The sequence below is a fragment of the Channa argus genome, chromosome 6 (genome assembly GCF_033026475.1).
Source record: "Channa argus isolate prfri chromosome 6, Channa argus male v1.0, whole genome shotgun sequence".
Classification (NCBI taxonomy): Eukaryota; Metazoa; Chordata; class Actinopteri; order Anabantiformes; family Channidae; genus Channa; species Channa argus.
In genome coordinates this window covers 8729610-8744726 of record NC_090202.1, presented here as the reverse complement: position 1 = coordinate 8744726, position 15117 = coordinate 8729610, and the positions used below count along the sequence as shown (strand labels likewise).

Below are 15117 nucleotides of genomic sequence, written 5' to 3'. Positions count from 1 at the left end.
ATCCTTATCCTGTTATGCAACTAGTCACTCACCCACACAAGCACAAATCCAGCCTCCTGACATGCAAATGCAAATACAATACAAATTTGTGGTCAAATGGTTTGTGTATTTTTGAGGTTTGTCAACAGGTGAAATCTCAAACAAGAGCTGACCCAAGGAAAGTACAAATCTGTGTGTGCAGGGAAAAAACAGATCAGATTTTCTACATATATATATATTAATGCCAGAGAAATGAGCGCTAACAACAGTTAGCAACAGCTCATCCTGAAACCCAGCTGATCAATTCAGGTGAAGACTACATAAAAAACAGCATACACCAAAAAGTCCACTCCATTACACCCAAAGGAACATGTTGTAGTTGGAGAACAGAATTCACATTTCTCAAGTCTCAAGTTTCACGTTGCACACTGGAAAATCACTTTAAGTACATTTGTGAAGCCCATCCAACTCTCTAGGACCCTCATGTTTCTTACTCATCTGCAGCTTTTTGCACATTACTCCCATCGCTTTTACACTTGCTACCCCGATCAAAGAAACCCCATCTTCCCTCCTCAGTGCTTTCCCCAGCCTATTCTGCTCATCTCTTTTGCTTTCATCTTCACCAAGCACCATTGCATTGCGGACTTTCCTCCAGAGCAGAGCTGGTTATAGAAAAGCAGATGTACAGCTGCAACGCTTTCCTGTAATCACAACTATTTCATTCCTGTCAGGTTAGATAAAGGGAGACGGTAAAACATGAAAGCACACGTGTAAGCAACTGCACATATTTAACTAATCTTTATCACTATGTTGTCTGCAAAATACACTGAATTACAGAAATCTTCTATATCAAACTCCAAGCTTAGAAAGCATTTGCATCCATACAGAGTTCAGTCGTGACACTAAAAACTTGCACACCTAATGCCTCCCTGACATGGATTGATGAGGCTGGATAAGGAGGGGGTGGAAGGAGGAATGACATTATTCCCTTGAGTCAAGTGTTGTCTTAGTAACCATCCAGCGTTCAGATTTACAACACTATCATGTAACCACAAAAGACAGAGCAATACTCCTACACTGGTCTGAATCTTTGCAATGACACACACAAGACCCACGCATATGCAACAATTTTCCAGTTTCAACCTGACAGAGATTTACTATGAATCAATCAGAGATAAAACATCAGACAAGCAGCAAAGCTACCAACAACAAAATGAATACGAGCTTGTGCCTGTCAGTTTAATTTAATTACAGCAGTCTGTTAAGTCACTTAGCTCTGAGAAACTACCTGGTAAGAACAGTTTTCCTGGTGGACCATCCTTCACAGCATCCTAGATTGGAGTTGAGCTGAGCTTGGGGAAGAGAAGCAGGACTGGGATACAATTCCCAGCCCTGCAGTGGTATTCCTGGGATGATGAGTCAAAAGCTGAGGAGGGATCCCGCACAGTACTTGATCCAAACTAAAAATCAATTCCTGCTTGGCTCTCCTTTTCAGTTAGCTCGCCCTTCTGCGCCCTCTCCCACTTTTTGCAGCTCGTTTTCTGGTTTGTCTGTTTGTCAAGAGAGAAGGGCAGGGTCTGATCACTGCTTCCCTATAACTGATTGAGGGAGGGGAGTGAGAGACTGGAGGAGGGGTGTGAGAACGCAAGAGAGACAGAGAGAGAGCGAGAGAGAAACGGAGAAGGAGGGGAGGGGAGCAGTGAAAAGCACAGTATGTTCGTAGTTGGCTTTCCCTGTCTGGTTTGCACTGAAATGGGGGAGGAGCTGCTGGGCTGAGTGTATGCAGAGTTGGCCATTGGGGAGAGAGGGGATGGTGGAGAAGGGAGGGAGGGAGAGCGGATGCATGAGGGTGCTGTTCATCAGGGTAGGGGTGTCATTCTGCTGTTTCATATGGAGTCATGTCAGACAGGGAGACAGGAGGGACTCTCCTTCCTTATCATTCCTGCAGTACTGTTAATCTCTCAGCACAATGTGGATGTGTACTGAACCTTAAAGGTGTGTTTATATTATTTATAACAGTTTCTGACTTGAGCCAAAATGTAGCCTGTTTTAGCTGCTGTTAAAGTGCCTCTCATTCATGTCCCACTTCGTGTTGTTACGGCCTCATTGCGTAAAAGTATACTTAGTATGTTGCCAATGCGTGACACAGCTTCCCCACGTTCTCTCTGTCTGTCTCTTTGCAGGATTATAATCACACAGTGGCAGATGGCCGGTCTATAATCCACTCGCAGGTCAACATACTCAGATAATCTCTGCCTTCTCCGGCTCTCTATCATTCCTTCATCCTGGCATCTACTCACCACTGTTCTAAATCGCTTTGTTTTCTAGCTTTTCTATTTGAATTTATCTAACTAAAATGTAAACATGTAATATGATGCATTCTGCACTGACGTTGGCAACCACGGAACACAGGGTCAGTGGTTCAATCCCCGGTCCCGGCTATATGTTGTTATAAGTGTCTCTGGGCAAGACACTGAACTCCAACAGCCCCTTCCCCTCCCCAGCTGTGCAGTGCCGGTCCAAGCCCGGTAGAAATTGGGGAGGGTTGTGTCAGGAAGGGCATCCTGTGCCAAATCAACATGCGGACAATGATCCGCTGTGGTGACCCTGAACTCACGGGATAAGCCGAAAGGACAAAAAAACAAAAAACAAAAAACAACTATCAGGAAATAATCCGTAAAATATCACGTATCATAGTTTATTTTATCTGGAAGTTATCAGTTATACTTATTACTATTAGAGCAGCTCAACAGCTTTGCACAACAAAGTGACATCCTGATGCAATTAACTTATACATCTGTTTCAGCTTATGTCTTTGTCCTTTTTTATGGCAATATAGCAAGCTACATACATCTCCTGTTATCTCACCCATCCTTGTAGGCCAGACTTCTCTATCCGATATTGATCTCTGTCGGGTGACGCTGCTTTTCCCGATAAAACCACTCTTGGGTTTAATGACCTAGAAGTAGATCGATGGGCTCCCTGCTCTGATCCCTCTGCTCAACCCACTGCCTCCCTTTACCAGTGATATGGTTTGGATTTCTGTGTGGTCCCAAGCTGGGACAGACTGGAACAGTGCCCATCCTGTCACACCAACCTTGTATATATAATAAATCTGCACATGACATTGACGTGTCATAAACTTGTTTTTCTTACAGTGGAAGATGCCAAATAGCCTTGTAAATGGATTTCTAAGTGTAAATGGAAGATGGAAGTTCTGAATATTTTCTTCCTTTTTCTTCTTCTTTTTTTCTTTTGAACTTTGGTTGTTTTGGAGATTATGGAGAAGGTAATGTAGGTTGTTTTTGCTCATTAAACTAAGCTAACCAACATTTTTTTTTTATCACACAGACATAAATCCAAAGATTTACTTACATTTCAACAGAAAGTTTTTTTTTTAACAATATCTAGCCTTTAAGACCTTCATCTATCCATCCTTTATCTGTAACCACTTATTCTGCTCAGGGTCACTAGGGGCTGGAGTCTATCCCAGCTGTCACTGGGCGGAGGAGATGGAAGCACATCCTGGACAGATCTCAAGTCTATCTCAAGGCCAACACAGAGAGACACCCACAGACAGACAACCATTCACATGCATGCCTTTGGAGGAAACCCACACGAGCATGGGGAGAAGGAGTAGATTCATACCCCGGACCTTTTAGCTTTGAGGTGGTAGTGCTTACCACTCCATCAATGTGCTGCCCACCTTCAAGGCTTGTTGTGTTAAATTCACATTGGTTTAATATCTAAATGAGCCAGTTGGTAGCAGCACTGTGTCTGTGGGTGGATATTTAAAAAGGGACATGGATGCTTTAAATTTTGAATAAAACAAAATTGCTTCTAATGAGCTTTGGGGTGTAGGCTAATCAGTGAACAAAAAGGAAGCCAATGCACTTTAGTAAGTCAATGAGCTCAACACCTATTCCCATTGTTAAGGTCTTTGTGCCTTCAGATGCATTAAATCATGATGCTTTTCTCTTTTGAATACAAATCTACACTCACCGATCCCTTCATTAAGTACACCTGTACAATCTAATCCAATCCAATCCAACAGCTCTGCCCTGAAGTCTGCTTTTAGAAGCTTATAATTTCTCACCTTTTCAGTTGAAACTGTCAGAATGTGTTTGCTATTGGGTTCATAATGGGCTGTGGAGTTCATATTGAAGTGCATTACAAGAAGAGATGGTTCCGATGTTCCGGCCCTGCTATGGGACCTCTTAAAATACACACCCATATACACACGTACACAAGAGCAAAAAACTTTGATGTGCAACATCTGTGAGCCATGCCTCGACAGGAGAAACCACATTAACCCCCTTTCTCTCCTCTGTCACCATGGCAGCAGTCAGTCTGACGACACCTCCCGCTGACCTTCACACTGTTGTCAAGGTTACAATCTGAGTCGCAGCACAGGTGGAGACCGAAGCAGCACGTCTTCGTGCACATCAGAAATAGAAACGCCATCTGTACACTGTACAGTGCGCCAGCTAACACAGCACAAAATAAACTCTGAACAAAATCCAGTGGCCTAAATCTTAAAGAAAATTCCGAACAAACATTATTAACTGGAGTCAAACAGGCAGACAGACTGCGCTTTAGCCTCCCACACGCTGGCCGCATTATAAGACTTCCTCTGAGCTGAGTGGTGTAAATTTAAGACAAGTGGTGTTTTTGCTGAAATGCGGCAGTATCCTGATAATTCAGAGCCATATTCCATCAGTTGTAAGTAATTTATGTCTGAATATAGAGCAGGGGAAAGTGCTGTTATGTGTGTCACACTTTCTGTGAGGGGGTGCTGGTGTGTACTCTGAGCACAGGAGCAGCCCCTCTCATGCTCACTTTCCTCATCTCATCCCACACATCAAAACAGCACTCATGTGGGGCTCTGTGTATTTAGCGGTGCTATGTGGGGATATTTATAGATGCAAAAAGAAATAATGAATACCTAATCATAAGTCACTGATCGCTCCGTGATGGTGGATCATTCTTCTGTAACTAGTGGGACACAGACGGCTTGAAATCATACTGTGGGTGATAAATAAAGCCCATAACACGCAGCAAGCTCATGGAAAATACATGATTCTCAGTCATGCTGTGATGCCTCCTTCCTTTCACTGACAAACAGCTTGCCCTCTCTGTTTCTTGCCTCTGTGCCATCCACTCTCCCCCCCCCCCCCCCCCACTCTCTCTCTCTCTCTGGCCTTTCAGTGTAACTACATTTACTTTCTTTTCATCACTTTTCCCCCATCTTCCTCCTCCTCCCCTCTCCTTCCCTTTTACTGCCTCCCTCTTTGTCTCAGTGGGAGAAAGGGAGCACAGATGCTTTTAGCGCGCTGACATTTTGTGCCAGTGTAAAAACACTGCATAGCAAAGCAGGTTGGCTCAGTGTGAGGGCCAGATTCTGGCGGTAATGAGCTCGCTCTGACAGAGAGGAACTGATGTGGAAGGCCAGTGAGTGCATGTGTGTGTATGTGTGTGTGCGCCCTCTTTAGGATCAGCCACAAGAGGCTGTTCTGATGATGACTGTGTCTCTACAGTTGTTGGTGGAGAGACTGAGCATGCTGTGACCACCGGGCTGTAATAATATTTGTTTTACATGTTTTAGATGTCTCACAACAAATGTGTGGACCAACTGAGTAAATGACTAACTGACACAGTCAATAATAAAAGGAATTCTGAGTCACAGTGACTAAGTACCTAAGGCAGACTAGATGTTTTAAATTTTACTTGGTATTTTGACTACAAATAAATTGGGGAACAGAAAAAAGGAAGGAAGCTGGTTGACATAAACGTAATAATCTTTCAAGCACTGGTAAATAATCTCAAAAATAAATAATTTCTGTTTTTATTTTGAAAACTAAATAATTTAGTTGACCACAATGACTAATTAAAACCGTTTAATTGATGAAAAAAAGGCAATTGCAGCCCGACATCAACCTTAATTATATGGTTTAAATAATAATAATTTAAAAAAACGTGTTTATTTGTTTAGATCTAAATAGGAATCATGACTAATTTGCTGCTTCTTTTGTCTCATCTGATACTAATTTAAATGTTTTTGGGATTTGGTCTAATCTAGTTTCACACATTTTACACTGATAAGTAAAATAATCATCATTTGCAGCCCTGGTTTATCTGATGGAATGGCTATTGTTGTGTTCTGTCTGTGCGAGGAGATAAAAAGTGCTCTGCAGCAACAGATGAAGCTCTCTGCATGACCTGGCACAAAGTCTCTGACATGCTCTGTCTCTCACACATGCAGGCGTACACACACACACATGCAGGCGCGCACACACACACACGCACACACGTAACCACAGTCTCATGAATGCACTAACAGCTTAGATTACAGAGTCTGAAACATGGAGACAAAATTATTACCCTCAGGTTTGTTGGGGTCTGTGTATAGACGTGATTTAAACATTCTCTTGTATTTTTAGCCTGGTGTAAACACACCGAGTTTCTACCTCTCACGTACACACTGTACACACTAACACCCACACTTGAGAACACATGCTCTATAATTAGGTGCAGAGAAGAAGTGTTGCATGTTGCAGCTTCACCCAAATGAACTGACAGTTCACACACGCAGCACAAGGCGACTGTGTGTCTCACTCAACCCCTTATTTTTTCGGAGAGGAGACAGGAAAGGTGATGGAAAAGAGTTTTAAATCCTTCACTACTTGGAAAACTTAAAGGCCTCTCTCTCTCTCCTTCTTAGCCTCCAGCCTTCTTTTTGTTACCTCCTCACCGATTTTTATCACCCTCTGCCTGATTCTGTCATATAAAGCAGGCCTGTATGCAAATGTGTGTTTGTATGTGTGTAGTTGCCTCTGCTCTATAGCGACTGTGCAGCATGAAGACTGACATGAAGCTATAAAAGTAGAGGCCACCTCCTCGCTGTTACACAAATCCCCATTTCCTCCACAGCACGTTCTGCCACTCATAGCCTGCCCTCTGTGATAGGCTTTATAGGCTGGGGTGGGGGTGGCAGGCAAAGGGGGGGGGGGGGGGGGGGGAATTGTCTCCTGCTGTATTTTGGCTGTGAGATAACATTAGGCTATCATCATGCCTGACATTAGGCTGACAGCTTAGAGAAAAGGACAATTAGCAGGAAACATGAGCATGAGGAGTATAGTGAAGGACATGGGGTGTGTGGAAGAAAAGGAATAAAGAGAGAAGAAGAAAAAGAAAGTGGAGATTCAGGTGAATCATAGGAGAAGTACTAAGAGTTAGGGTGTGTTTGTGCGACATCACTGGATCATCATTGATGGTGGTGAAATCCTCAAAAGCCTCCACCCTTAGATACCCTTAGATCCACCCTGCAGATAAAAACTTCTCCCTCCCAGTTTATCAACACTACAACGTCATTATTACTGGTTGATTTTAGTGAGGTTACCAGGCCGTTTATTAAGCTGTACTTTGACACCAGATAAGAGCAACTGTACCACTCCTGTTTTCACTGTCTGTCAACACTGTATTTTCTAATGTTTTGGCACCACCCACAGAAGTTCAATTTTACATGTGTATATGCATGTGTGTATCTTATTCATATAATCATAATAAAGCAGACCCTCTCAAATGTGAACTTACTCTTTGTAACTTTTCAGCTTTTAACTATTTTAAAGGCCATGGGATCAATGCTAGGATGCAAACACATATGGGTCCCGTCACTGTCTGACTCCTCACTCCTGTTTATCACTGATTATACACATTTAAAATAGTTCTTTCCAATATTTTGGCTCTGCCTAATATTTAGCTCTTCCAGCTCACTGGTTGCCAATGCCAGAGAATAGAAAGTCCATACAGTGCCAGCTGACGAGACTACATCTAAATAAAGCTTCATGTTCTGAAACGCCCGCACCAATAAACATCCACCTCAGATTGTTTCTCATTTACCTCTTTCCATATTCAAATCTCCTCATACTTAATCTGCGTGGAGGACTGACAATCAAGCCAGCCTCAGGAAACAAGCGAAGAAGATACGGAGTAGTATGTCCAGTACTGTGCATTGTTTAGTATGTGGAGCAGAATTTTGGTTATGACTTTGTCTCAGGTCAAGCAAAGAACAGCATCAAGAACTGTCTTTGTCCATCAAGACAAAGAAGTCCACCTGCTTTAAAGAGTAAAAAGCCATATTACAGCCGCCACCTATTTGCCTTACCACCAGCATGTTCTACCTTTGTTTTTCCCTCACACACAACGTGTATTTACAGATTCAATTGGCTCCATGTAGATGTGGTCTTATTCTCAAATTGTATTCCAAGTATAAAAAGACATCTAAACAGGTTAGGTTTGTACTGTTTGTCTTTGCATGATATGTTTTGTGTGTCTGCGTGTCTGTTATTTAAAGACTTTCCTGCTGGTACATGTGCAGTCGGTTGCCACTCAGTTATAGTGTTTGTGGTGTGTGTAAATGCTAATTTAAACAGGACATGAGTTACCCAGCGGCTACACAAGACTCATTAGTTTGTCTGTGTCATACTCAGATCTCAGAGCTTGGCTTTGTGTATCACACAAACTCTCTCTGTGCACCTCAAGGTAAAGAAACATTCAAAACAGGTGTGCAGCAAAAAGCTTTGCTTATTTAAAACAGGATTCAAATAAACGTGCACTGCATATTTGAGGATATTTGTTCTTTGCCAGAAAAAAGGAAACAAAGGGTCTATAAGCAGTGACCTCCATATGGTCAGGGTCTTGGCCGAAGATGCAGCAGAGGAATGTACTGCCCTGGGTTATAATTATATTTGGCAACTTCTGCCAAACAATATATCTTTTACTTTGATCCTGGTCTTTCTGAAGTTTTCTATGATTTGTCTACAGCAACATCACATGTGAAATACAAGAATTGTTAAAAGGTGAGACAAACTGGACAGCAAGAACAGACTTGACTAGTGGACATATTCAACTTTACCTGGGTTAAGTGCCCAACTTGCTGTGAGATATCCAAGGTTAAGCTGAGATGGAAAAACAGTCCACAGAAAAAGGAAAAACAACACTACCACCACTGGCCGACTGTCAGGACACCATGAGAAGAAAAAAAGATATCCTTTGGTTTAGTGAGTTGAATGTGTGCATGTGTGTGTCTCTATGTCTACGTACTAGCAGGAGAATTCTTGACTAGGAGGCAGTGCAGTCAGTAAGGAGGGTGTGTGTGTGTGTGTGTGTGTGTGTGTGTGTGTGTGTGTGTGTGTGTGAGCTTTGGTGTGCAAAGGGCCGAGCGTGTTTGAACTCGTGTGGGCACATACATGCCAACACACATATGTATTAAGAGCTGTGGTTAAGTGTAGGGGGCTGAACCAGACACCAAAACCTCAGCAGGAACTCTACACACCTGGTTAAAGCCCTGCCCCCATCACTAAGACCTCCTCCCATGTCCTACTAATATATATGCTGTTATGTATATGTTGCTCATGTACTCTTCCAGTTCCCCACCTCTTCTGGCTCACCGAGCTCTTCATTCAAACCGTAAGTTCGACCCCACATTCCTCGTGTCTCCTCCCTTCTATTCCCCGGTTTCTTTTTCCACCCAATCAATCTCTCTGCTCAAGCTTCCCCCCATTCAGGACCTAACTCTAGTGTGGCTACTTGACATTCAGCGTTTGTAGCTATTTTTAACCACTATAGCCACGCAACAGACTTCACAAACCCTGCAATTTCTCCTGTTTCCTGCCCTTGCCCTCTCTCCCTCTACGTGGCACAGTCTGAGCACTGGGCGAAGGTAGTAGTTAGGTTGTTAGTGGAGGGTTGCAAGCTCTGTTCAACTCCTGAACTTGTACATAATCACAGAGCAAAGGGTGGAGCGGGAGAAAGGGAGAAACTGCCTTTAGTCTTCTCTCTTACTCCTCTCTGCTTCTTACTTCTTACTTTTTTTTCCCCACAGCCCCTGAGTGATTTTCTAGGCCAGAGCGCTACACACTTGCACACTTCTGCTTGGCTCTTGGCCTTTTCACTGTTAACATAGCATGCTTGAGCATCACCTACCTATTAAGTACATATTCATAAACCTGTTATTATCTTTGACAGCTGGAAAAGGATAAAGGTAACTGGTCAGCGGACATTTTTCCGTCCTAACAGTGCAGAGATTCCACATTTAAAAGTTGTGCAGCCAATGCAGTAATTTGTACTTGTAACTTAAAGTATCGAGTAACTTATTATTTGTCATTTCTAACTGTGTTATTACTTACTGAGACAATGCTTTACTATTTTTATAGCACTTATGTACAGATTAACAAAGATTCTACCTAATATGATTCAAGCTCCAAATCTATGTCCCAGAATGCAACTTTTCATTAGATCTTTACAACTTCTGTGGGTTTTGACACAGGCTTTTGGTTAAATTATTTCCATTATTAGATGTTGTTTCTCAAATTTGACAAAGCTTGTTGAAAGGTAGAGAAGACATTTTCACAATGAACCGATCCAGATATGTTAAAGTAAAGTAAAGCAGCGTTGGGTTTTTTAGTGGTAATATGTTTAATCACTGTCAGAATCTCCTTAATTAGCTATGTTTCACAGCACACAAAGATTCTGTCTTGCTGGAATCTTTTTACAAAAGTTTTTGAATCTGTTTTGGGATTTCACGCTGGCCAGGAGGTATTAGTGAGTCAGTATGTGAAGTGAACTTTTACCTCACCGGTTTAAATGTGTTTGAGCCTACCTGCTGTTTAACAAATTCAATTCAATTCAATTCAACTTTATTTATATAGCGCCAATTCACAACAAAGTCATTTCAGGGCACTTTACAGAATAAAGTCAAGATTATAAAGATATATAAAGAGAACCCAACAATTCCCAATGGAGCAAGCCATAGGCAACAGTGGAGAGGAAAAACTCCCTTTAACGGAAGAAACCTCCAGCAGAACCAGGCTCAGGGTGGACGGCTATCTGCCTCGACCGGTTGGCGTGAGTGGAAAAGGGAGAGAGAAAAGAACAGAGCAACAAAAGCAACAACAAAACATCGGGCAGATTGGTAGGATCACTAGCTTCACGCTGGAAGACACACAGCTTCAAAGCCGGCAAATCAGCTTGACAAACTCACATGTGCACTAAATGCTCTGGTATGATGAGGAGCAGTTGTGATTAAGAGTGTGTGTGTGGTTGTGTGAGCTCTTCTCTGCACCTTCAAAGTAGGTCTTGCAGGTTTCAGCAAAGGCCCTATCTTTACAACCGCAGTTTGCCCACAGGGTGTTTATAAATTGTGTGAGTAAGCCTGGGTGTGTGCACTTTGAGATCAAAAAAGAAGTAGCCTGCAGGCACAGAGCAGCAGTGAAATGCACCTTAGAAAACACACAGGTACATTTCTGAGTGTGGATGGCCATACACACAGACTGACCCTATGGCTGCCTTTTTCACCTCCACACCGGCTCAGAAAAATAATATTATTGTTTACCTTTCAGGGCTGCACAGCTAAATGGAGGGTTAGCAATACTGGTCCCTCTGGTGTGTTTGAGGTCCCCACGGGCCTTTCTCTGCCACGTGCCTCCAGAGTTCATTAGAAACAAATTACAAAGAGGTCACCGTGCCCCTCGTACTCATGAATCCTTTTGACCCCGTGGCCGCAGCCTGCAGGTGCTGAGATTACAGCAGCCTGAAACCACACCCTAACTAAACACACCTGCACGCCACCGACTGAGCTGCAGATAAAACCACATACTGTTTAAATAAAGTTTTTCATGGCACAGGACACAGTGCAATCTCACAATGCAGTTTCCTGGAGGGCCTACAATGCAAAAATCAATAGCTCCATTAAGTCCGTTTAAATCAATTCAAAGCCAAAAAATATAATTAATATAACTTTACAAAGACCTGCAAACTCTCCTGCACTGTAATTTATCCCTTTCCTGTAGCAGGCAATGCAAAGGGGGACTGTTGCCATGGAGATTAGTGTAGGAAAACCAGTATGCAGAGTGTTGGTGTGTCCTGTTGGAAAATAATGAGTGAGGCTGGACAACAATTGATTTTACTGATACCATTTTTTTAATCTAGGCTATGCAGTACATTATGTTCTTATACAAGTATCTATAGCTACTGAAGACCAGTTCAAACTGTCTCCAGGCACTTAGCAACAGTTTCAGATAACTAGCTTTGAGCTTCACTGTGTCTCGTCTTTCCGAAAGCACAGAAGCTTTTGAAGCTCTACTGAAGCATGAATATCATTGTCCCACTGGAGCCCAGTAAAATCCCAGACAGACCTGTCCATACACAAAAAGCATGCGCCATCTCGCTGGTGGGCCTCGCCTGAGTGGATGTCTAAATATTTAACAACATTTTAAAAGCACTGACCCCCCTTTCCTCTTGGGTGTCTGCTAAGTCCTGCAAAATTGAGAATTAAGAAATCCACATACCGCCCTGAAGCAGACAAGAGACTGCTTGTCTTGTGGGAATGTCTCAGTTCCTAAATTGCCATATTACTGCTTTTCTGTTCTTGTTAGCAGAGACCCAATACTGACACAGAAGCCCTGGGAAAGAACTAAATTATCAAAAGGTCAAAATATCTACCAGAAGTCGAGAAATGGATTGTATTGATAACATCCATTTAATCTGAATTTGTATACAAAAGTAGCAACAGCACCTGATGATTTTGAGAATGGGATTGTCCTGCATATGAGCTTGTGGCTCCCATCTTTTCTGGTGTATCTCTCATAATCTTTACACAGGTGACGTTACACAGCTACACCAACGTCTGCAAAGGACTATTGAAATCTGAGACTTGGTGTTCCTTGTAATGGCAAAGGCAGCTGGAAACTGTGGTACCTAATCTTGATCAGGGCCAGGCTATCTCTATCTACTGCACCAGGCGCAGTCTGCCTTGATGCACACACATGTATCACAACACAGGGACCAATGGCAACAAGCATATGTTTGTGTTTTTGTGTGCGTGCATTCAAAAGATATTGGCTGCATGTAGAGACAGAGGGTCTCTTTTGAAAGATTTTCCACACAGGTCAATTATATAGGGAGAGAGAGAAAAAGAGAGACAGAGTGAGAGAGAGAGAGAGAGAGAGAGAGAGAGAGAGAGAGAGAGAGCGCAGACTTTCCACAGATTGACAGCAGGTAATGAACACTGACACAAACACATGGCCCTGAACTGCCTGATCCTAGAGATACCATCTTCCTGTCCTTTATCCTTTCCTTCCTTCCTCTCATCCCCCGCTTCTCCCACCGCATTCCTCAAATGCCTCAGGGAGACAGGGGGTAGGGGGCTCCAGGACAGACAAACAAAGACACAAAACATACTCATAATGGCACTGGCTGTAGCCATTGTCTGCATGGTGCATTGAAGAAAAGGTCTTATAGGGCTTGTGTTAGCAAGAGAGACGACCAATCAGCCTTTCTCAAACACACAGTTGCTCTCGCTTAGTTCTTTGAGACATAAAAAAAGGTTTTTAAGCTAGACCTTAACTCTGGCTTGGACTCTGATTTAAACCGCGTGATGCCATGAGACTGCAAGTGTATCATAACAACCTGAAGTTCTGGTGTTACTGGTGTGGTATCAAAAAACCTGCAGCTGCTCTCTGCAGAATATCGATGCAACACTGACCTCTACTGGTAGACACACCACATGGCCACATCAAAAAATGTAGATTTTAAGATAATGGCTACAGATACACAAGTAAAAAAAGACATTTTTTTTGCAATAAACATTGTGTCCACAACTGTCAAATAACACCTACGTGCAGAAATGCCTACTATACCACGGACAAGATACTCGTGCATTCACAAGAGTTACTGTGTCTGGTGCACAAATCTACATGTTTGATCTTTATTTTCTGCCCCTTTCAGCCTCCACTTCCCTCCAGCTGTGCAGACTTCCAGGATGTTCACAATAATAGCTGGTCCAAATAGCTTTGAGCTCCATTAATCCCTCTTCCTTAACAACAGCTACCCTAACCTCGTGCTTCCACAGACCATCTGACACAGTGACACAGATTACAGCAGCCCACAGGTGCATGAAAAAGCACAATGTGTAAGATAAACTTTGACAAGAAGAAAAGTCAACATTAAATGAATAAACAGGACCACACATACATCTAAACCTTGCACACTCACTGAGGTGTAGTTGGTCTTGCCCACGTTGTGGTTCTGGTTGTGGTTGAGATTTTGGTTCTCCTGCTCTCTGCTCTGCAGCCCAGCCAAGTGCCTCTCCAGGGCTGCCCAGTCCATGGTGGGCAGAGGCTCTTCCTCTACACCTTCTTCCTCTCTGTATCCTCCCATTCGTCCACCGCTCCCTCCACTGCCTCCTCCTCCGCCGCCTCCACCACCACATCCGCCACTGCTGCGGCTCCCCCTGCCTTGGCTGGGGTTGCGGTGGATGGGCTTGGAAGTCTCTGTGCCCCCCTGTGGTGTAACGGGGGAGTGGAGCTGGTTGCTCCTGGGCAAAATCAGATTTCCATTCTGTTTGAGTTCCTCTGGTACGGCTGCGACTGACGTAGCAGTGCGTCCAGTGGGTGCAGGGAGGGGCGGGACGGTCTTTACATCCTGGAATTCTTCAGCAAGGCTGCGACTGTTCACTGACTTCCTGTAGCCTTCGCCGAGGCCGTCAACCCCCACAACACCTCCTCCTCCTTGTTCCCGACTAGGAGGCCGTGGAGACGTGTAGTCCTCTCCATATTCACTTTCCCATTCCTCTATCACCTTCTTCTTATACTCTTGGTAGTCCTCGTCCTCCTCGTAGTCCTCTAAGGTGACCAGGTCCAGAGAGGGGGAGGATTTGTAGTCCTCCAATGTGGCCAGGTCAAGAGAAGGTGAGCAAGGTGTGACCTTGTTGGAGTTGGACTCTGAGCTGGAGCGACTGGATGCGTCACTCCCCAGGTCCATGCCATCCTCCCGGTAATCCTGCAACGACAGAGCAACAAAGAAAAGGATTGAGACAATAGAACAAGAGTTTGAACAAACACACTGGAAGTTGTAAAGAGCAACAGAGAAGAAGGGGAAGGAGGAAGGAAAAGAGGAAAATTAAAAATGAATTTAGGGAAGTGTGTAAAGTTAGATTAGTCACACCAGTGATGTGGTGTGAGACCGGCAACCACAAAGCACTTCCTGTCCCGCAGGCACTTCCTTTCTGCACAGAATTTTGCAGTCACTGTCTCCTAAGGAACCGTTTCCACTCTTCTCCCATACAGCTGCTCGGCTACA

General features: G+C 43.6%; 1 protein-coding gene across 4 annotated transcripts in view; it reads right to left on the bottom strand.

Moving 5' to 3' along the window:
* The window catches only part of schip1 (schwannomin interacting protein 1), a 199827-nt gene that overhangs the window by 21644 nt on the left and 163066 nt on the right, over nt 1–15117 (bottom strand). For 3 of the 4 annotated variants that reach the window (XM_067506909.1, XM_067506911.1, XM_067506910.1), the window contains one exon: nt 14032–14817. In XM_067506909.1, the coding sequence (XP_067363010.1) occupies nt 14032–14817 (786 nt within the window). Of the gene's footprint in view, nt 1–1267; nt 1704–14031; nt 14818–15117 lie in introns of those variants that run through there. The other variant, XM_067506913.1, reaches the window with a different exon arrangement.